At 39.0% G+C, this 23,411-nt stretch overlaps 1 protein-coding gene across 10 annotated transcripts in view; it reads right to left on the bottom strand.

Annotated features, from left to right (window-relative positions):
- The window catches only part of HECTD1 (HECT domain E3 ubiquitin protein ligase 1), a 65,378-nt gene extending 43,263 nt beyond the window's left edge, over positions 1 to 22,115 (bottom strand). For 9 of the 10 annotated variants that reach the window (XM_069784041.1, XM_069784044.1, XM_069784040.1 and 6 more), the window contains exons 1-4: positions 21,963 to 22,115; positions 19,451 to 19,734; positions 2,361 to 2,595; positions 1,226 to 1,453 (exon numbers count right to left, since the gene is read on the bottom strand). In XM_069784041.1, coding sequence (XP_069640142.1) covers positions 1,226 to 1,453; positions 2,361 to 2,595; positions 19,451 to 19,590 — 603 coding nt within the window. In that variant the 5' untranslated portion in view covers positions 19,591 to 19,734; positions 21,963 to 22,115. The remainder of the gene's footprint in view (positions 1 to 1,225; positions 1,454 to 2,360; positions 2,596 to 19,450; positions 19,735 to 21,962) is intronic. The other variant, XM_069784035.1, reaches the window with a different exon arrangement.
- Positions 22,116 to 23,411: the final 1,296 nt, after the last annotated feature.

Genomic DNA, 23,411 nt, shown 5'->3' with positions numbered 1-23,411 from the left:
TGCCTGAGATGATCAGTGTATTAATAAAGTCACATAATGTCTAAAAAACACGGCAGCTTATTCTGAAATGGCTAGTGTAACAGTCCCATGCCAACTGGGTCTTTCAAAAAAAAGAAAATCTAAAAATATAAAAACTTAGCTCACAGGCAAACAGATCTAGCCTCCCAAGTATGATGTGTTTAATAAACCAGACTGGGGGGGTGGATGAGTGTAGAGAAAGAAATGAGGACAGAGGTGGGGGCAAAATAGGGACTGAGAATGGTATGGACAAGAAGCCTGGCCAGGGCACAGCAAGAATTTGGCTAAATGGCTATTGCAAAGAATTAGTATGACATAAACAAAAGGATTCTACTAGTAGGAAGATAATTCCTCTAGGATTAATTTTCCAGGTTTTACAAGGACTACTTCATCTCAAGTTAATAAAACTGCAATAAAGAAGTGATGCTGCAGCTATAGTACTACCATTTAAGCTGGCTTCCAATGTAATATTTTAGCATTGATTGTGGATGTTTTTATTGCCTCTCTTAGTTTGGCAAAAGAAAAACAAACCAAACTGATTTTTGTCTTTTATTTATGCTCAATTTAATAGTGATTGAGGTGCAGACATAGAACAATAATTACTTCAGAAAGTATTTCAAAATGCACTGAAAAAAGTTACAGGATATTTTTCAATAAACTTTTCAGAGGTTAGATAAGATCCCATTCACACAATAGTGCTTGGAATCAAACACTAAGCAGAATTTTCATCTTCTTGTCATCACAACTGTAAAGGAAACTATCATAATATCCAAATAAAATAAAAAAAAAAAAACTATGTAAACATATAGTTGTGGAGGCTGGTAGCAAGGTGGATGTCAGTCTCTTTTCCCAAGTAACAAGCGATAGGAGAAAAGGAAATGGCCTCAAGTTGCACCAGGGAAGGTTTAGATTGGATATTAGGAAAAATTTCTTTGCAGAAAAGGCTGTCAAGCATTGGAACAGGCTGCCCAGAGAAGTGTTGAGTCACCATCCCTGGAGCTATTTAAAAGACATGTAGATGTGGCACTTAGGGACTTGGTGGTTTAGTGGTGGACTTGGCAGTGCTAGGTTAATGGTTGGACTCTATGGTCTTAAAGGTCTTTTCCAACCTAAACAATTCCATGATTCTCCAAAAATACCTAGCCGTTCATTTATTAAACATAATAGAAGTTAAATTCACAGCATATTAAGCCAACTGTTACGTTACCTGATGGTCTTCATGTTTTAATAAACTAGACAGTGATTCTACACAGATCTCTAATGAAGAATCCTGAGGCTCCATTTTGCCACAGAGTCTGGATACTACAGCCATAGCTGAATGCAAAGTATCTTTATGAACAAGGTGTCCACTGTCACGAATGAACGTCAGAACGCAATTCAACCCTCCAGCTTCAAACACAGCTCCCGACTCACGCGTACAGATTAGTTCTAAGACCTATGACAAAATGAAATTTAATTAGAATTAAGTACACATAGAAAGTCAGTTATTTGTTTATATCCATCTACAGAACTCGTTAAGAAAACAAAACAACAGAACAAAAAAAAAACCCCCTCTCTTCCTCAACACCTAGAAGGTGCCAAAGCCTCCAGTACTCTAGTAGTTACAGTTTTCTTCAAAAATAGAGAAGCGAACACAAGAACATCCCCCAATAGCATGGTCATAACAGGTGTCCATGAGGGACAGCTAAATAATAGTATCCCTTCCTGGGAGAATTAAGTCTTTGGATAACACACAACTGAGAGCTCTGAAACTTCCAAGAGTACTGTTTACTTCAGTGATGTACTTTTAAGTAGACTAGAACTAGTAAATAAGAAATACATGCATGAAGTCAGATGCCATGGTAATGAAGGACTCAAACTATATACTATCACTTGGCCATGAGTTATGCTTTAAACAAGAGACTTTAAGGGTCTTGTAAATTTTTCCAAAAACTTCACAAGGGTGCAGAGGAGCTGTGTCTAGTGCTACTGAAGAGACAGCAGACAATTTTTTTTACAGCAGGTAATTTGTCTATATCTGGAACAATTCTTCATTCCCTTTTTAGCATAAAATTAGCCTTTTAACACTCTAGTCATGCAAGGTAAACATGAAAACTTTCTTCTAATACTTTTTGTTTCTTTTTCTGTACTTTTTTTTTTTTTTAAGGAATCTCAGCTTTGAAGAGCACCAGACTGGCAGTAAAGATAAGCAGCATCACTGTCATGTATATACTTTTATCATACTCTATGTTTTTGCTTCAGATTTTAATAAAATAAATAGGATTAGAATATGAACAAGCTCTTCAGAAACAGCAAATTTTCCAGCTACTTCTTAAAAACAGAAGGTTCTTCAGCACGTGTACCTTCACACACTGCTCAGCCAAATCCCTGCTTGTTCTGTTGTTAAGTTCAACAACTACTAAACGATTACAAAGTGCCTTGATAGCTCCATCCACTCCCACGATCCTACGGGTGCATTCGGCTGATACATCCAGATAATACGTTATGGCACGAGCTGTTACTTCTAATACATTGTCTGGAGCACTTTCATCAAGAAAAATTTTGCACAGTGCTGGTAAAAAAGTTCGAGGAGGACATCTGCAGGAAAAAAAAACAACACAACAACACATTACTTAATGTAGAGAAACTTGCACAATTTAGTGATTTCATACACTTTCACATTAACAGATTACAGCTTTTCATGCTGACGTGATTTACTCAATTGGTTTATAGTTGGTTCAGAGCAATCATTTAGAACACTAGGATGCAAGCATCTCATACACACCCCAAAATTCAAATCAGTAATCTGAAAAGATGCCGTATTAGGAGAAGAAGCCAGCAGAAAAAAATATTCTTGAAATTTTAGAATCATACAGGGAAAAATATATCTTCTTGGGAAATTATTTTAGGAATTAACCTCACATCACCAAACAGAATGCATTTTTCTTAGCGGAGCTTCAAGATTCATTAAATTAACCATTAAATATTATGTTCAATACAAAGACTAAAGATTTTAGTTTTGTTACACAATTTAATTCTCTGAGTGGTCCTTCTTCCCTATGTCATAAACATTCTCACTTGTCTTTTTACACTATTTCAGCCTTGCCCCCACCCCCCCCAACCTCATTCTTTTTCCCTAACCACACTGAGAACATATTTAATTCATTTAGCTTGCTTCCATTGCATTTTCTCTTCATATCCATGTCTTGGTAGCCTCCGGCTCTCCTCTTTATTGTTAGCCTCATTTCCATATGCAAGGATAGTTAAGAACATCCCCACAACTCCAGAAAAAAATAAGCAAGCTGCAACAGTTCTTCCTCTATCCCTCTGACATAATAGGATACAAACCAAAATGGATGGTCATAATAATGCTTTTCACTATTATGGCAGCTGTGGTTAAGACTGATTTGGATCAAAAGTTATAAGACACAAAGCTATACTTCAAGACAATTTATCTTCCAATAGCATGCATACTTAGCAATAAATAACATAATAATTGCCCACTGCAATGGTAGACTTCCAAGGTGGTGGTGGGGAATTAAGTGAAGGGGATATATGCTGTGACAGTAGTTGAAATAACTGGACACCTCACCCCTAGACACAGGAGATCAGACTAAATCTACAGGAAGCAAATACTGCAACTTTTTCTTAAACTAGGGTTTTGGTCTGAAAAAGAAGGCCTAAAACTTTTTCTAAATCCAAAAGAAAAGGAACAAAAATAATAGCATGCTTTTTGGTCTGGAAGACAGGTGAAGTACTCTCGATGAATCATTTTAAAGACTAACCCAGAGGTCATTCAGCATCCCATCTGGCATGCACAGCAACTCATACAAAGGCAGCAAATCCTGGGACAGCAGAATGCTAATAGTTTCCTTGAAGATCTGGCCATGCTTTATGAAGCAATTAAATAATGCTGCCTCACAAATAAATACATTACCCAATGATCCTTAATGACATAAATTAATAACGAAGCTTTGCTAAAGCTAAATCATATATTTAATACTTGTAATAGCCTGTCCAGCCTATACTGTCTGTTGTTCTTCAGAAATTTGCTATTTAACTCCACATCTTAAGAAGAGTTTACACAGTAACCTTGCATTTTAAAGACATTATCCACTGGAAAAAAAGTCTAAAATTCATACTCGCTATTAGATGACTACCATACAATGACAAGATGCATTTCAGTACATAAAATTTAAAGCAGACAGTGCTACCTGTCCAAGTGTTTTGGTGTTGGATCTTTTACACTGCATTTTGTGCCACACCAGACAGATCACTAAAACAATGCTATGAACAGTGTTCTTCAAACATTATATTGCAAGAAAAAGAATTTACCAATAAACACAAATCTTAAAAAAAGCAAACCAAAACAACACCACACACATATAACCAAGTGGAAGGTAAGGAGCTCCACTGTCTCCATTGTAATACTAGCAAGTCATAGTAAACCATTTTTCTCAGGTTTCCAAAGACAGCAGCAGAAAAAACCCTCTAGATTTTTGCAGGGAGTTAAAAGCAATATTTAGCAAACCTAACATTTACATTTTTTTTCTACGATTTAACAGTTTATAAAAAGACACAGCACAAATGGAACTTGGCTGTATTTTTTGAAAATGGAAAATTAAAAATTTGGAAGAAATCCGTTCCTGTCCTTAAAACGCCTGTCCACGAGAGCCAATTACCCAGCAGATACAGCAAAAAATACAAAGTTACTAAGAGTCTATCATTTATATTTAATTATTTGCCAGCACACAAAATGCCAGTGCACTGTATCAGCAACACTCTTCTAATAAGACCACAGCTCACTGGCAAAAACTTAAGGGCTTGGGTTTTTTTAAAAAGACTTTTTGCCAGAACCTCTAGATACATTAGTCAGAGACCATGTTTTTTCAATTAGGTGGCAAATAACCTGCACATGCTCTCGGGACACTTTTTCTTCTGACTTAGAGGAATGATTTGCAGTCCTCCAAGAAGGAAATCAAGTTGTATTATAAGATTTCAGGAAGAAACTGTAGATTTGTCACACACTTAACCTGTGGGAATTACTTGGTTTGCAAAATAAAAAGCTACCCAGATTTCAACTAATTTTGTAGACTATAGGAATGCATGTTGAATTCCTATAAAAGCAGCAATAAGAACTTCACTTGTTCTGAAAAACTAAATTATCCCTTCTGAAAACAGCAACCGATTTAATTTTAACAAGAGCTTTCACAGAAAATTCTTTCAAGCTACTTCAACCTCTGAGCTCTATGTACTTGATACTTGTTTCTCAGGTTTGGGGGTTTGTTTTTGGTTTGGGGGTGGGCTTTTGTGGTTGGTTTTTGGTTTTTGTTTTGGGGTTTTTTTTAGTTTTGTTGGATATTGCTGGTAACCAGGAAATTGAGAGTTAGACTACACCATGTACAAGAGACAGCAGAAACATTTTATGAAGATTTGTTAAGGACAATAATAAAGACTGAAGAGAAAAAAGGAGAGGAAAGAAGCAATACTGAAGCTTTAAGTGCTAAGTTCTTTTTCCTGGAGTTGAAGCAAATCAAGAAGCAACACACACAAAATCACAGCCTTGAAAGTAAAACAGAACAAAACACACTAGCTTTGTGGCACGAAATTTTATGCTCTACCCACCCCAGTACACACTAATTTACTGCAAACTAAACATTTGTGATGCATATTATGTTTAATATTTTTTCTTTTAAAAAGTTAATTCATTGTATTTCTAAGCAGAATTCATTAAATATTTTTAAACAGCTGCCTGTTACCCAACAATAAAAAAGTCTAGCCTTCTAATTGAATGCTCTGGACCAACTATAAACTAATCTAATAAATCACATAATCGATGTGTAACAGAAAAACACATAGTAAAAAAGGTGAAAACCAGGACGGTTTATGAAGAAGTGTCAGTCATATAATGATGCATACAAAGATAAAAAGTTTGATTGTTATTACAGCTCATACAAATGTAGAAGTAATAGAAGTGTAAACTTCATTTTTCTCAGACATCGTTATCAGGAACATGGCAAAAAAATAAAACTGGAATTTTTGTCTTAGTCTCCAAAACAGCAAATGAGAGATTCTTATTATTATTTTAGCACACAATACGTACAGCTGTGTCATCTTCTTTCCTCTCATGTCTCTCTCAACTCAAACAATTTGGTTCAAGTTCTACACAGTACAGTAATACAAATTAAGTTATTGTCCTTAAAGTCATACCAGGCAATAAAATGCGTGTGGAAGTCTGAAGTATTTCTGAAGAAAGGAAAACACACAGACCTGGATTCTATCAGCTCTGAGTCTCTGCCAGTGAGACTGTCAAAAAGTACTTTTATTACTGTTTTATAAACACTGCCTTAACAGTCTATTATATACAGCTACTACTTTTTCAAACAGGTCACAGCCGGCAAGAGATCCAACTTGTTTTTTCACGCCCCAAGGAATGATAGCAACACTGACATTGACTTTGAAAATAAAGTCATCAGTTGTATTCTCAGGCACAAAAGACACATTTGGCCAATGCAGTCCACAATACACCAATTTGCCTAGACAGGACCTCCCTCTATACTAACTTGTCCACTGCTCTGTAATATTATTTTGGGCCAATATATTGCTATACTTTGTTCTAAGCAGCACAGTTCTTTAACATTTTGAACTTGTAACGATATCAGCAGAAAAAAAAAATGTTTACTACGCCAGCCAAATATACAAGGTTCTTATATATATACTCATATAGAACAGCTTTTCTGGTCAGCTATAGACTTTTAATAATTCTATGAAAACAGAATTGTCAAGTTATATTTGTATGCTTTTCTGAAACACATCTTCAAGAAGCCATGCCCAAGCCTCTTCAGATAGTGTTTCACTCTGTGGGCGGCAAGAGTTTGAGACAAGACAAAAAAAACATATTAGTGTATGTAAATTATTACCCAGAATTTGAACAGTGTTCCAATTGTGCAGATTGTTATGAATAAGGTAGCAAATTTCTGTGCTGAACTAAGTGAAACAATCCAGTAGCAGGAGCTTCTTCCAGACAAATGTAATTGACTGGCCTTCATTAATATCACATAAGCAAGCAGGTAGGAATGCTTTCACACACATGCATACCCTGCAAGTTTAAGGTATTGCCTTCTTCCCACCTTATTGCACTCTTGTGATCATTAGACACATTAGATCAAGACTGAGCCTCACTCATTCCTAGCTCTGAAGTTCTGACTGCATTGTCTTCTCCTATCCAGGAAAGTTTCTAATAAGCACCTCCTTCTCCTAATCTATTGCCTGCAACCTACAAGTCATTAGTATCTGTCATACTGTAGCATCTGAGGGCTCTTGTCACAGATCAGGATCTCCCTGCACTAGCAGAGCAAAACAACAGATTCCATCCTAGAAAACCTACAAGTATAATTGTACAATAGAGCAGATACAGACAAAAGAATGCAAACTAATCATCCCACATTATTACATCTTATCTTGGTATCTCAGCAGTTTTGACAACTGCGATTTACTGTCTGGTGTATCGCATCATTACATTGAATTTCCTTATTCCACTTCCTCACAGCTTACTGTTAGTTAACCCATCACCAGCATTTTCTGCTACTTTAATAGATAGGGAAGATGGTTTTTTATTCTGACTTCTCCAAAAGCTATCAAAGGAATAAATTGCACTGCTGTTGTTATGCCCACACTTGCTACCTAAATTGCCGATCTGAAAGTGCATGCAAAATGACCAGGTAAGAATGATGCTCTACTTGGCTTCATCTGGAGCAATAATATTCAGAACAAGAGGAAGATGTACAACCCACATGCAAAGTATGTATCTACTCCTACTGAAGGTTGCAAAAGAACTTTGACCTTGGTTCTGTAATAATTAAAAATACATTATTTGCAAAAATATTTGGTCCAGGCATTGGAAGATCTGGTAGAAACAAGAGCAGCAGCTGAAAAAAGGGAGAACAAATTTACTACACAACTAGATAAACCACATGGACTGCTAAGAGTTTTAAACAGAGGGATTAACACGCTGAATATTCTCAATACAAAGGAAAAAACCAAATAAACTTCAATATTCTGTAGTAAAACACTGCTGTATTTACTTCATGGTGAAAACTACAAACTAGTGTTCCAGTAGACAAAGAACAGTCAGTTACACAGGAACTCTTAAAAGATGCACACAGATTATGTTCATAAGCACACACATGCTGTACAGATAAATTCAGATTAATTTTGCCTGTTGAAGTCCACTAAGGCCTTAGCAGTCCCTAAAGTTCCTGCTAGCAAGGAAACAGAAAGTAATAGTTCTGTCATTCACACACAGTCTAGATCAATGGTTGAGCCTGTAAGAGCAGCAAAGGGCGTACCAACACATCCCCAGTGCTCCAGCCATAGTCTTCTCAAACAGGTGGCTAGAAGAGTTACTGCATAAAAGTGTACAGCTGTCATTTTGAAGAACTTCAGTCATTATGCTGTAGGTAACTCTTCTATCAACAACTGTGTTACTAACAGAAGTACACAGGTCAGCTTTATAGAGATCACCCTCCAATCCCCAAATCTGCACTAACCTATTACATGGGTCTCTCGCGGTTGAAACTATGAACATCTGCTCTACACATCTCAGGGGCAAGAACATGCATGTGCAAGTAGTGCCAGAGAAATGGCTGGAAGGGGTAGATGGGAACACCAGCACATGATGGGAGATGGGATGCAACACTGTCACAGCCATATAGCAGGTGTCCAAAGTACACCCCTCCCTTCTGTCTCACAGCCCCATTGTGGATTTCTGTGTGCTGGCACTTGACCCCTAAGAAAAAGGGAAAGTTTCACCCTTACTCAGTGAACGGTCTTTACACCTCAAAATTGTGCAAATGCACTTTCAAAGTAGTCCTCGTTTTCACTCGATCCAATCCTGAGTAAAGGCACCTTATCACTAAAGTGTAAGCAAAGGCAGCACAGGAAAGAGAAATCCACTGCTCACCTGGAAGCAATTCTAGCAACCAGGTCCTGAGAAGAGCACTTTCTGAGGACCAGCCTCTCTTTTTAATGAAGCATCAGATAAGCAAATACAATCAGCGCCAGTAGGAACCAAAGAGTGAGTCAGACAAGCCATGTTACGTTATGCGTCACTATTACACCTTAATTCCAAGGTAAATCCCTACGGGCTTCCTTAGGCAGGCCAAAATAGATCAAAGGGACCTAAAACCATCTCAGATATTTGCTGTAGAAGATTAGGTTCCATCAGGAATATAAACCCTAATGCTGTTCCAACTAAGATTATGCTCAGAACTAAAATGTACTTTGACAGGTAGTGAAGCAAAGCATTTCAGGAGTGTCTGCACCACAGTGGCTGCATGTTGGACTTGCCTTTAGAAAACTGTCTACATGGGAAAAACAAGGCTGCCAAAACTTCCCAGGACAGCAGGGAGGCTGAGGGCAGAACTACAACACTGAGTGAACTGATGTGACAGGACAGTAACCGATGTTCAGCTTTGAGTACATTTCCATCTACTGACAGATGATGCTTTTGATTTCCAAGAGAAAAGAACACAAATAAACCTTTCATCACTGCAGGCCTCAACTCCCACGAAGGGCAAAAAAAAGCAAAGTGCATAATTTCTAAACTTAAAACAACCCATTATCAAAATCTGTTTCACCACTTTGCCTGTATCTATACCATGTATTAACGAAAAGCAGTAATAAATCTCAGAAAGAAAAAAATTATGACAGAAAAAAAAATGTTGCTTTATTCTCAAAGTTGGGTGAGGAGAGTCACTCCGTTCACAGTGACCAATTTGCAGTGGAACAAACACAGAGATAGTGGTGAGTTTGTTTTAATACGGGGAAGAAAAAAAATATCTTTTTTTAATAGTTTTTGTTCTTTCAAACTAGAAAATAATGACTAATAGGAGCTAATCGATAGCTCCAAAGTTCAGATTTCTATTTAGGCACTTCTCCTAATGAATATGAAAATTAAAGGAAAATCTTTTTAGATTTTAATTTCTAAGAAGCAATATTAACATCATATTGGGCACTTCCTAAAGTACTCTGAAAAAGTACTTTAGAAGAGTCATTAGGGACCAACTTGGTGAATTAATGAGGTTACTCTGTGCTACTTCTTAGTGAAAGGCTGAGTTCAGTGAGTTAACGAGGTTACTCTGCAACCGGCACTACAGCTCTTGCTAATTACTTTAAGTCTCTCAGTTCTGGATGTCCACCCAACTTCATTTCTGTACTCCCAGGATAAGAGCTTCTGCTACTTAATATCTTCTGAGTCTTCCACCCACCACATTTCAAAGATCTTGCTGGAAGACAGGTTTGTAAATAACAGTTTTTACAAAGTCTGAAATAACTACTTTTCAGTATCAATATTTACTCTTTATATTCTAATCCATTAAGACTAGGGTAGTAGAACATTCTCTGTCCCCTGTACTGACATCAAGAAAAGAACTAAACCACATTTTAAAAGTGCTGATTCTGTATAATTTCTATTAAAAAACATATTCATGCTTTCAGTATTAAAATGAGTTTATTAGATTGTGAAGACCATGATACACAAGTTCTTTAATATACATTCTTCCTCTGCAGAAAATTTAATTGATCTAAAAACATTTTCCAAATACCACAATTGTATTGATAAGGAGTCAAGAAAGGCTAGGGAAAGTTATCAATATAATTATATTACTACAGCATTATAATCAGCATAACTGACACACCTCTGAATCTCCTTCCCCGCCCCCACTCCGTTCCCTCTTTAGGAACCAGGTTATCCACAGGGATGCAAAATTCTTCAATAGCAACAGCAGTAGGCTCCTGCCAGCACTAAGCCCTTAAACTCGAATGAAGTGACTCAGCTGATTTTACAGCTTGCCAGTGTAAAAAGATACCAAGGAACTAAAAATAGACACTTTAAACTTATTTCTGTAATTACATTTCATATCTTAAATGCACTTAAAAGCCCTAGCTAAAACAGCAACAATAATGGTAGTTTAAAGACTAGGGTTGTGTTTAAAACCCAAAAGAAGGAAAAAAAGATAACCCCACTTCATCCCCCAAATGGTTAACACAAGTACTGCCACCATTAGGGTGTGTTACTCAATTCCAGAGTAACTGCTGGATTCAGTTGATTCATAACCCCTGCCATGTGACAAAGCCTGGTCCAAGACATGTGATTTGTGGAAGAAAACCAAGCTCAGCTGCCTGCCAGCATTTGTGCTGGATCTTCAATGCATACCATCTGCTGAGACCAGTTAGAAGTGGGAAAATAAGGAATTACACGTGCCTAAACTATTTAATAATTATTTAATATACAATAATTTTAAACAAATTAAAATACTGAATCTAAACCTCATTAGTAACTGTTTTTGAGGAAAAATATACTATTTAAAGACTTGTGTCACACAACTTCAAAGTTTCAAAAACATACATCCTGCACAACTGATTTGTTCTTAAAGCAATAGCAATTCCAACTTATTTTTTATTAATGATTTTTTTTTCCTTTCCTTTCTATTGGAGGAGATCTCAGACTTTCCCTTATTGTTTCTTCTGCTGAAAAACCGTTTTCTTTCCACATATGAACCAAAAACATCAGCAGAGTAATCAAGATCATCCACAAGAGAACTGCCCACACACCTGTGTTGCCTACATGTATTCTTCTGGACCCATTTCCAAAACATACTGTATGTAGACTGTTTTCTTACAATACTGTTACAGAACAAAGGCCAGAAAACATCCACTTATACATAAAACTTTCGCAATACCACACTGTATTTTAAAGGCGCGAGGAAGAAGCAACTAAAAATTAACTGCTAATTTCAGATCTTTTACCACAATTACAAAATATTAAGCTTCTACAACTCTGAATCTCTACTCTTAACTGCAATCACAGCTCAAGCAAATAAAATAAAGCTAGAGAATTAACAACTCCACCTTGTATCTGTTCCAGCAGGAACTCTGCATTATTAGAAATTAAAAGAAATTAATTTAGAATTCAAATTTGACATTTAGAAAGCTTTCAAACTTCCTTTTAGCTAAATAAAGTACAGACAGCTGAACCCTCTTCTGACAGTTCACTGTTAGGAGGGAACACATCACCTAAGGATTCAACTACACATTCAGTAAATATCAGTTGTGTAAAATGAAACAAAAAGAAAAAATGCACAAAAAGAAACAGCTTCTGCAGGATAAGTAATTTCTAAATAAATTTTTCTAAATAAATTATCATTAGCTTTGCTCTTGAATTTACAAAGGATGTGTAGGGCTGCCTTTTGCGTTTTTCAGTATCTTATAAAAGACATGCCATGCCTCAGGGTAGTAATTCCACATATGCTTGTTCTCCTATCCAGCATTTTGTAAATATTTTGCAGAAACTTGGTCCACAATAGCTGAATAAATTAAAGAACTTGAAACTACAGATACTTCTGCCTGTGATTTCCACTAGTAGCAACCTCAATTGTGCAAACAGATAATGGTTTGAGTACACATTACATTTGTTAACATTCTAAAATGAAATAAGCAATTAAAATAAAAAGTATGATTTCCTAAGTGTGCCTAAATATGCACATCTCCCCACAAGCTTCTGCTAGATTTCCAGGTGCTCAAAAAGAAAACCGACTTGAACAAGAAAACTTCAATTTCCCCATTACCAGTCTACTGATCATCGATGCTGTCTATGCCTCTTACATAGCCTGCTCATAAGAGGCTGACATTTAAAATAATTTGACTAGTACAGCCATTAAAGAAAGGAAGCCCACTATTTGAAATTCCTGTGACATCTATTTCATTTGTCTTATCCAATCTATTAGGAGATGGAATCTTTTGAAAGGTCAACAACTCACTGCCTTAAAATTCTGCACCCATCTTTTGCGTAGTACTTGCAAGAATCACTTCTATTTTCTCTCACACACAAAACCCTGAATGAAACAAAGCCACTTGATGATACTACTGGGAAAAAAATGGAAAAAAAAAAAAAGGCAGACTAGTAAATAGTGACAGTGTGACGAGTTACACAGAATTGTCTGGACTACTCACGAGGCACACGCTCATTTAAACAGAATGTGTCTTAACACACACAGATGCCAAGTTACAGATCTTAGTCTAGGTAATACATCAAGCCATACCTAAGAGGCAAGCAATCATACACTGGAAAGCAACTCTGAAGATAAATAACTAGAACCACACTTCCTGTATAATGTTTTGGAAACATCTAACTAAATTTGGGATGTATAACTGATAACAGTAAGTTAAATGTACTACTATAAACAGCATGGATGAAGGCAACACTGGAAAATATTTCTGAAAAACTTGGAAATTGAAGAACTGGAGAGGGGGAGGAAGATCAAGAGCTGATGAGATCCTTGTGTGCAAGTACATTCACAGTAAGAATGGTATTGGCTTTTAATCCAATAGGAAAAGGTGGACTGACTGCCTGCCACGCCTGGCCAATTCACATGGAAAAGGACAAGCAAATTTCAACAACAAAGACAATTAGGCAGCAGATTAAATAGCAAAACAGGGGGTAAAATTAGGTAGGATGCCCTACTGGAACCATTAGCTACACATTATGCTTGTATCAAACAAGATGCTCAATTCAATAATAACCAGGTAAAATATAGGGCCTATGACAGAAGACAGGATGTCAATTTAGATGACCTAATCTTCCCTTCCGGCCTTTGCAACAATTAAGATTCTCAAAATGACTAGACAAGGCTAATTAATCTCCATAATACCCGTGACAATGAGGCCACAATTCCCATTTTACAAAGAGCAACCAGAAAGATGTTAGTGTGTTAAAACTCTTAACATTGAAAAGAACCCAACTGCCCAACAAACAAAAGCCTTAAAAATTAGAAATAGTTCTAAACATTATGCTGAAACAAGATAGCTCCCTGAAAAATACAGCACACTCCCCTACTTCCATCTCAGAAAAGCACTCTACAGGATGCTGAAGATCCCACCATATTGGAGTCCACAGAATGAGCCACTCCAGTGCTGGCATTTCACTCCTGCCACACCCTCTGCCTTCACTAAAAGGCAAAAAAAGTTAGTAGGAATCGCGTGAGTCTTTGCCATTGTAAAGCTTACAAAATTTCCTTTACTGAGAGATGTCTGCATTAGTCCAAACCAGTAATTCACTAAGAACATATGCTTTGCATGGTTTAAAATAATGAAAACTGTAGTCTACTGCTGACAGCAATACTTATCCTAATTTAGTCACGGCTGCACTCCAGCACAAAACTGTAATAATGGCCTTTTTTTTTTCTTTCCTTAAAATAACAGAAGTAAATCTGTATGACACACAACATGAAACCACCTTGATACAGACAGAACTGCCCTCTCAGCCTGTTAGTTTTAGCATGATTGTTAGATCTGTTAAAGGGCACTTTACCACTGTCTGAATTACAAAGATGCTTCTAAAGCCAGCCCAAACTTTAAAAATAGGCCTGAAAACCACCACTTCAGATTCCTATCCATATCTCTACAAGAAAAATTGGGTTTCTCTCTCTCTCTCTCTCTCTCTAATTTTGATTTACTGGAGTTATACAATCCTGATAAAGACAGGAGCCTGTAGTTTTAAGCAATCAGGTGGAGGTAAAGCTAAACTGTTCCACATTATTCTACAACAGTCTCACTAGCTCACATCAATGCAGTCTTTGCTTCACTAGAATTTCTTCTTACATTTGTTATTACATGTTAGCAAATACAAAGTAAAGACATACCTTTTCCGTAGTGAATACATACTTAAGAAAGAACAAGGTTTAATGTAAATTAAAATAAGCGTATTTGATCTAAAAAATAAACTGAAAGGATTTCTATTTTACACATTAAAACCCCAAATTCTGATCCTTTGTATAATTTTTGCTTTTGTCAAATCAGCTGATAACTCTTGATAATTCTTTGCTGACCAAATCTGTTAATGCCAAATATAGAGGTGACTTAGGGCAGAACCAAAGGGGAAGGCACGCTTTCTCTTTCTGAGCATTATTAATAAGGCCTATTTCATCTGTTCAGTGCAGAAAAGATTTTACTCAGGTTTTACTTTAGTTGTTATACAACTGTCTTGTTCTACCAGTTTTCCTTACAATTAAGGAAAATAATTAAATAACATGTTCCTTGCTAAATACTTCTACTCTGCAAATACTAAGGAAAGAAAATAGCAACACAAAGCCCAGATCTGAGGGGTTCTTATTTTATTTTGCCAAAAATAAAGTGAAACGATCAGACAGGGTGAAAAAAGATAAACTGAAACACACCTATGTGGGAAAGGGCAATATTAATAATGGGAGATTGTAACTAACAGCCTCTACATTGTCTTTGAAATCACCTGTAACAATTTAAACACTAAAAATACCATTTCAGTTATGTTTATATAAAATGCATACTTAAAACTCCTGTTAAAGTTGCCTAATAGCACACAGTTTAACTACAATTTGAGACTAACACAATTGCAATGAGTGTAGCTATTTTACTCCAACTATTTAACAGAACCATTCCTATTCACTCATTAAGTTTCTGTAGTTCAAGCTACTAGCTTTTGCTGCTGTTAAAATGTTAGCCATTCTTCATGCTGACTAACAGTGTCTGTGACTCATTATCACCAGAAGATGAATATGCCGCTGATTTTTGTAATGCTAACATGAGTAACACTAAAAATAATTTAATCAGATGTAATATGCAAATCTGGGGAGAAGTAAAGAAACGTCAATTATTTGGCACCACTACCTGTTACTGGCTGCATACCCCGCAATCTGTTGTGATGCTGCTAGAACTTTGCCGGAACACTACAAAATACGCCACCATACATTTGCGCCTACTTCCGTTTTTCTGATTTGATCTGAAACACTAGTTTCAATATCCATTACACTTGTACAGAAACAAATTATTAGCTCTAAAATATACCATTTCCTTGAGAATATGTTTGCAAAGTAACTCTATTACTTTACTGCAATAATGAAGTACAAGATTTTGAATCTATCATTTCAACAGAATCATAGAATGGTTCGGGTTGGAAGGGACCTTAAAGATCATCTAATTCCAATCCCCCTGCCACGGGCAAGGACACCTTCTACTAGACCAGGTTGCTCAAAGCCCCATCCAACCTGGCCTTGAACACTTCCAGGGATGGGGCATCCACAGCTTCTCTGGGCAACCTGTTCCAGTGCCTCACCACCCTCATAGTGAAGAATTTCTCCCATACATCTTCCTTACTTCTTCCTTAAACCTACTCTCTTTTAGTTTAAAACCATTACCCCTCTTGTCCTATCACTACAGTCCCTGATAAAGAGTCCCTCCCCATCTTTCCTGTAGGCCCCCTTTAGGTACTGGCAGGCTGCTGTAAGGTCTCCCTGGAGCCTTCTCTTCTCCAGGCTGAACAACCCCAACTCTCTCAGCCTGTCTTCACAGGGGAGGTGCTCCAGCCCTCTGATCACCTTTGTGGCCCTCTTTACAGTTTTTTTCCTCCTAGTTTGTGATCTTTCTTTGCTAAGTGAGACTGTGTACTGGCCTTGACTCCATAAGGAATCAGTCTGGAAACAGTGTTGTGATTTTAGGGAAAACGCACAGCATTCACGTCAATATTTTTCATGTGTCTCTGTTTCATAGCTTTGCCAGTCCTCACCATATGCAGCTTTTAATCACCAGACGTACTTCACTAAAATAATGAGGTTTTTCTTAGCTTACGCCATAAGAGCAAATCATTTCTTATGTAAAACTGGACTAATACTAAGTATTTAAAGTCACTCTAGCTGATTTCTGAAAAACATCGCATTTCATTCTCCCAGAAATTGACTGTTTTAAGATTCCACCTTCCATGTTCCAGTTGCTGGATTCCACAGATGAGAAACTTTCTTAAAATTTTCTTAGTCAACATAATTAATAGCAATAAACAATTCCAAGATCTTGAAATAACATCTGCACAGCATACAAAAATTTGGGAACGCTCTTCTTGCTCAACAGAAGAAAAAATGTTGTAAAGTCTAGAGGTTGGTTTTCTTACCAACAGAAAAATATGTCCACATTATAAATCAGGCATACACTCAAACCATTTTCAAAATTGGTTCCTGAAAAATGTGTTTGGCAACCCTTCCGTCACATAGTAAGTCTCCTGTTTAGACAAGCAATAATTCCTTTAAAAACATAACTGAAAAGCAACTTTAAAATATTATCAAGGATTATTTTAGTTACACTCTCTCAGCACATGACAGTTTTGGCTACTTGAACTGTCATTTGGAAATATTTTAAAAATACTTTTCAAGACATCATCTATTTCTTACAGAGATTCAAAATAAATAATTTTGAAATGCAGGCTGTGATACCACAGGCACCCAAGACAATCCACTGAGAAGTTCTCCACTGAAAAGTGTATACCTTTCTCTGCTTCTCTCATATTTCTAGTTATGCAGTTTCATCTCCAGTGCTCGTCAGACACATCTACAATCTGCTGTAATTCACTGTAACGGCAGAAAACTAGCATCTTCATCAGTGGTTTAAAGAGAGGCTTGCTCTTTTAGTGAATAGAGGTGTCCAGTAAACCCTGATGCTGGCATGAAGCAAGAATATGGCTGGGAGGAATAAAAATGATAGAGTGATAAATGGGAAGAAGTAGCTCTCCCTTCTGAAGGTAATGAGCTGCCATGTCAGCTCACCAATACTGTGGAACCATATTTCAGTATATTCATGGTGCCAATCAAAAGTAGTTTTAACTTTACTGTAAAATCACTTCAACAGGCAAGGAACCTTGATAACTTTTTCCCAATTTACACTTTATTCTCTTCTGTTTGAGGGAAGCTTACAACAGCAAAAGAGATCAAGAACTTAGAAGACAAGAAAAATTAAATTATACCAAGGCTCAAAACAAAAATTAAAATGCCAAATGGTATTTTAAATGTTTCTTCTTTCAGACATAAAACCTAATTTTAAAACCACAACACTGCAATAACAGAGCATTCATTATCTATACGTCAAGAAAAAAAAGCACTTGGACTGTCTAATTCTTTTATATTGAGATGAAAGTCTGTTCTAAATAAAATGCATAAAACCCACAACTGGTTTATATTTTTTAAGTTGACATTTCATTTCTGATTCTCAAATACCCAGAAGATATCCTTACAAATGATTATGCCCAAACTTCTACTTCTGTTCTATACTGAATATACTGAAGCAGGAAGTTACCCTAGATTTGTCAGAAAAATTCATTCTTAACTACCAAATTCTTTTCTACATATGCAAATTAAGAACTCAGTAAATCAGCTTTTCCAAGGCTGAAAACAGTGCTCCACCAGTATCAGTGCTATGAGGCACAGATAGGGAAGTCAAATGCATCTCCCTACAGTAACTCTCTTCCAAGGCAGTATTTTACCTGTAAGCGCATCAAGGCCAAGATAAGGCAATTTTAAATTCTAAAGCAGTGTACGAAACTGTGCTCACTGTTACATAACTACTACAAATCCAGATTTTAGAGATGTATGAATTTTACACTTCCTGTACTAAAGGCAGTCCTGAAAAATGAACAGCATTTAAAAGGTAAGCCCCAAAACTGTTCTCTTCTTTAGGGCTACAAAACTAAACACTGTAGCAAACAGCTACCCTCTTAAATGCTGCTAAACCCACACTCCTAAGAAGCAGGATATATCAGAAAGACACTAGCCATACTCTGAGACGCAAAACAAAGGAAAGTGAGAGTAATGAAAAAAAGATAGAAAAGAGGAGAGATGTAAGACTCTCAAAAGCAGAACCAGGGAAAAAAAACAAATAAAATAAAAAAAACCACCCCCCAAAAATGTAAGAGGTGTCAGATTTAAAAGTTGTGATTGTTTACACTTTTGCTACCTCCTTTGTAGACTACTCATGGGCCCTCACAGGAAGTAGTGTAACACATGCACAGCAACACTATTAAGTAACAGAAGTGGTTACATCAGCATTTTGTGCTGTGAGAAATATAAAAAGGAGTGAGAGCAGGGACTGTGCTATATGAAGTGTACAAATGCAGTTGAGGAGCAGGGTGGCATGAACAGCAACATTCTTCAAAGAAGGGGCAAAATATTTGTGTGAACAGTGGTTAATATTTGTGATTTTTGTTTGGATTTACAGAGCTTAGGAAAAGCTACTATATCTCGAGAAAAGTGTTGCAAGAGTATGGATGCTTAAATATATTTAGGTGATCATTTTAGTTTAATGCAAAAAAAAAGTTTTTCTCTACCATTAAAAACAAAACAAAACAACCCCAACACTTCCACGCTGCAACTCTGAATACACTTCTCTAAATTAAACTATCAGATCACTCACACTACAGTTTTTAATCAGACAACAGTACTTCACACAATATTAACAGAAACTCATCAGTTCAGTGATCTACACTCAAGTTCAGTCTGTAAAAACATTTCTGAGGCTGAAAGTTTCTAGGAATGTTAAATGTTATACACAGCTACCGAGAGAGGAAAATAACATTCCACAAACGAAAGCCAAAACTACTTACGTTTCAAAACAGCGATCCACGTTGTCTGACATCAGAAGTAGCATGCATAGCTGTTCCAGTGCTATTAGCTGCATATCCCTTTCATCTCCCTGCCCCATCTGCAGCCATTCCAGCAAAGTGTCTGGGTCCACATCTGCCATGTTTCTTTTTAAAAAAAAAAAAAAAAAAAAGCTGCCTCCACTTAAATTAAAAAGTACCAAAAATATCCTTTAATTGTTCAAGCCAGACTAACTTGAGCACAATCAGTATCTCTTCAGCCAGCCCCAGGCTTTTGCAGTTTTCACCTGGAAAGAAAAAAAAAAAAAAAAAAATCATCACCACAATCTTGTCTTTAAACTTTTTGGATTTGCTTTTCTCTAAAATGTATAGCATATTTTGGGGCTGACATTAAGAAAACTTCCACATATTTGGCGTTTTTTTCCAAAGCTTTATATGTAAGTAAACAGCAATGAGTTTGTTCTGTTTCACTGGAAATAAATCTCTAATTCCAGCTGACAATCAAGAAAGACTTAGAGTCTACTCTTATTTATAGGATAACTCAAAATTAAAACTTAAGTAGAAAAACCTGTGCTTAACCCTTTTGTATATTCTCAAAGCTAATGCAAACAGTGTTGTCCTGCCTACCCCCCTCCTTTCCTTTAATACCACTTTATAAAATGTCCAATTTTCTGAAAGATTACCTCCTCACTAAAGTATTCAAATATAGAAAGACATCAAATGTCACATTTTAAATACAAATCCACGAAACAAAAAAATTGAGATGTACAACTAAAGACTTGCAGAATCTTTGCAAAAGTTTTATTAATCCTTCATCTTTTAAAATACCATTCGAACATAAGGAACATAAGCTTTTTAAGTCAAAGGATAAAAAAGACAATTTAAGAATCACTTCCATTTTCAAGAGTTAGGGGTTTGGTGGGGGTTTTTATAAAAAAATGTATCTAATTCATAGCTATTAAAAAAACACAGTGAATAATTCAAATAATTCATGTACATATAAGGAAAACAACATTATTTGTTGGCCCAATGCCATTAGCACATGCAAGCCTAAGACCAAAAAAGTCCCTTTAAAATGTTAAAGGGATATTTTTGACCTATGTGCTTGCTTTGCGTTTTACTAACAAATAGTCAAATTCACCTCCCATGCCTAAGAACACAGCAAACATGACTATTTTCATATAAAAACTAAAAGGTTACAAACCAGTCTCTCCAAATTGAACACACAAGGAAAAAAACTGACTATTTTTTAAATATGGCTTGTAAAAAAATAATTAGTTTACCAAACTCATACGTAAATATGAAATGCTGGACAGTGTCCCCACAAATTGAGGGGGGAGTCGGGGAGGGAAGAAGTTCGATCTGGACAAAGTCTGCCTGCTTGTTTACTTGCTGCTAATGAGTTAATAGTTAAAAAATAACTCCATCAAGGGCACATCTACAAAAGGGAGTCAGAAATTGGAATTGTATGAAGAAACATACACTGAATCAGTAGTGCTGTTTCACAACAGCTTTGAACTCAAAGACATGACAAAACAAAAGTACGACAGATATGATGTTTTTGTAATTTAGGGCCACAACGACATTTAGAGATCACTCAATTACTGCTTGCCAGTTACATATATTTTTGTTATTGCTGCAGTCCTGCTGTAAAAAGTAATTCAAAATGTTCCTAAACTCATTTTCTGTGCTTTAAACAATGCCTATGGTCCTCCGAGCTGTTTACAGACAGTATTTCCTGTTCCAAGACTAGATAAAACTACTTTCAGCTAGTACAAGTGGGATCGTACTGTAAGTATAAGTACCTCTCCTTAACGCGACTAAGTCGTCAACTTCAGGTTGGGGGGGGGGAAGGAGAAGGGGGAAAAGAAAGGGTGAAGGCAACAGAAACAAGGAAATTAAGAGACGGTGAAAGCGGGGTCAGTTCAATACAGGCACCTGCTGTTCTTCCAGCCCAGACGGGCTCTAACCAGACGGAAACGAACCACCGAGCAGAAAACCGAGCAGGGCGAGAGGCCGGGGCTCCCAGGAGAGCCGCACCAGAAAAGGGGCCGGGCCGCCGCTAAACTCATCCCCGACCGCCCGGGCCTACACGCACACACACACGCAGACAGCCCCCCCAGACGGGCCCCAGGCCCGCGCGCGGGGATTCGGGCCCCCCTCCCCACACCCGGCCTCCCGGGGAAGGGGAGCCCCCGCACCGCCTCCCCCCCTCCCCGCCGCCCCCGCGCACAGGCGAGCCGCCGGCGTGAGGGGCTCCCCGGCAGCGCCGCCCCCGCTCTGCTCCTCGGCCCCCACACAGAGATTTCCCAGCGCCCGCCGCCGCCGCCGCCGACCTCCTCCCGCCCAGGGCCCCGGCCCGCTCCCTCCGGGCCTGCCGACAGCGACCCGCCAGGCCCGGGCAGCGACGCTCGAGTTCCCGGCGAGCCGCAGGCCTCGCAGGGTGACCCGGCCTGGCGGCTCAGGAAAGGCGCCGTCTGCCCCAGCGCCGGCGGAAGCGCCCCCGCCGCTTTACCTCAGCCTCCCGGAGCCTCTTCGCCGCAGCCCACCCCTCCTCAGCGCCGCGGGGAGACGGGGGGAGAGGCGAGGCGGCGGCAGCCCGAGCCGCGCAGCAGGCGGCAGCCAGCGGCATCCATGGCGCTTCGCCCGGCACGGGATTGGGTGGGAGGAGGGGGAAGGGAGCCGCGCCGCGGCCTCGGGGGGAGGAGCTGGCGCCGGCCGAGCGGCCGCTGGGGGCGCTGCGGCTGCGGCACCGGCCCGCGGCCCGCCGCCCGCCTCCGCGGGGAGGGCCCACCTCGCTCAAGCGGGCGGGCGCTGCCGCCGCCGCCGCCGCCTTGGCCGGCGCGCCTCGGCCTGCGCCCGCGGCGGGCCTCCCGGGGCCGGCGAGAGGGGACCCCCGCCTCCGGAGGGCAGGGCCCGCCGCGCCCGGCTCCAGCGCAGCTCCTTCTGCCTGAGGGGAGCCTCGGGCCCGGCCTCCCGCCCCCGCGCCCCCTCGGCCGGGCGCCAGCCGCGGGAGCGGGGTCCCGGAGCCCGCCAGGGCGCCCGGCCGCCCTCGAGCCGTCGGGAGCGGGAGTCGAGGCCTGCCCAGCGTGTCCGCCGGCTCCCCCCGGGCTTGGGTGGCCTCTCCCTGGCTGCGTGGGGTTGGGGGGGGGGGGTTGATGGTTACAGGCCATCTTATTTCATGCCGAATTCCGGTCATTTACTTCGATATAGTGTTCTTTATGTTTGGGGGCGGGGGGAGGCTGACACCGTGCAGGGCCCGCTCTTGAAAACGCTGATCCACCTCGAGCGCCAGCGTTGAAGGGGCGATGGTGGATGGATTTAAACATCTCGGTAGCGGGTCTTTCAAAGCAGAGGTTTTAACTTGCCCTTACCCTGCAGTGGATTTGAGATAACTGCAACAGCGCCGTGTAGCTGGAGACGCGTTTTGCGGTAGAGGAGCCCCCTGCCACACGTGTCGCAAAATGCTATGGGGTTACCTTGCATGTGGTTAAAAAACAAAGGAAGCGAACTGCTATAAACTTAAAGGACTAAAAGTACTTTATGGCAAACTGCTATAAGCGTAAAATGAAGGGCTAAAAGAGAAGGGTCTTCAAAATAATGTCCTCTGTAGGATGACGTGCGTTTTTCTAAGGAATTTAAGCCCATTAATATAAGCACAGTAAACAAGATTATCGTACATTTGAATGTCGCTCCTACCTACCTCATAGACGTTTCCTGTAATTAGGAGGCTAAACCTACACGCTGAACAAAAAGGCAGTAGCAGTCATGCTTGGTTAAAACTTGCCGAATGCAGAAATTTTTATTGTTTGGTGTTATAATAATGCCTCTAGAAAGTGTTGTCTTTATTGCTGCAGGGTTTTTTCAGAATACAAGATCAGTAGTTCCTTTGTCTCTATTTCTGATTTCTAAGGCAGATTAGCCTTTCTGTCTTACGGCATTATGTCTCTCTTAACTGCCACTT

This window comes from Haliaeetus albicilla, chromosome 5, assembly GCF_947461875.1.
Source record: "Haliaeetus albicilla chromosome 5, bHalAlb1.1, whole genome shotgun sequence".
Classification (NCBI taxonomy): domain Eukaryota; kingdom Metazoa; phylum Chordata; class Aves; order Accipitriformes; family Accipitridae; genus Haliaeetus; species Haliaeetus albicilla.
This window is presented reverse-complemented; position numbering and strand designations above follow the sequence as displayed.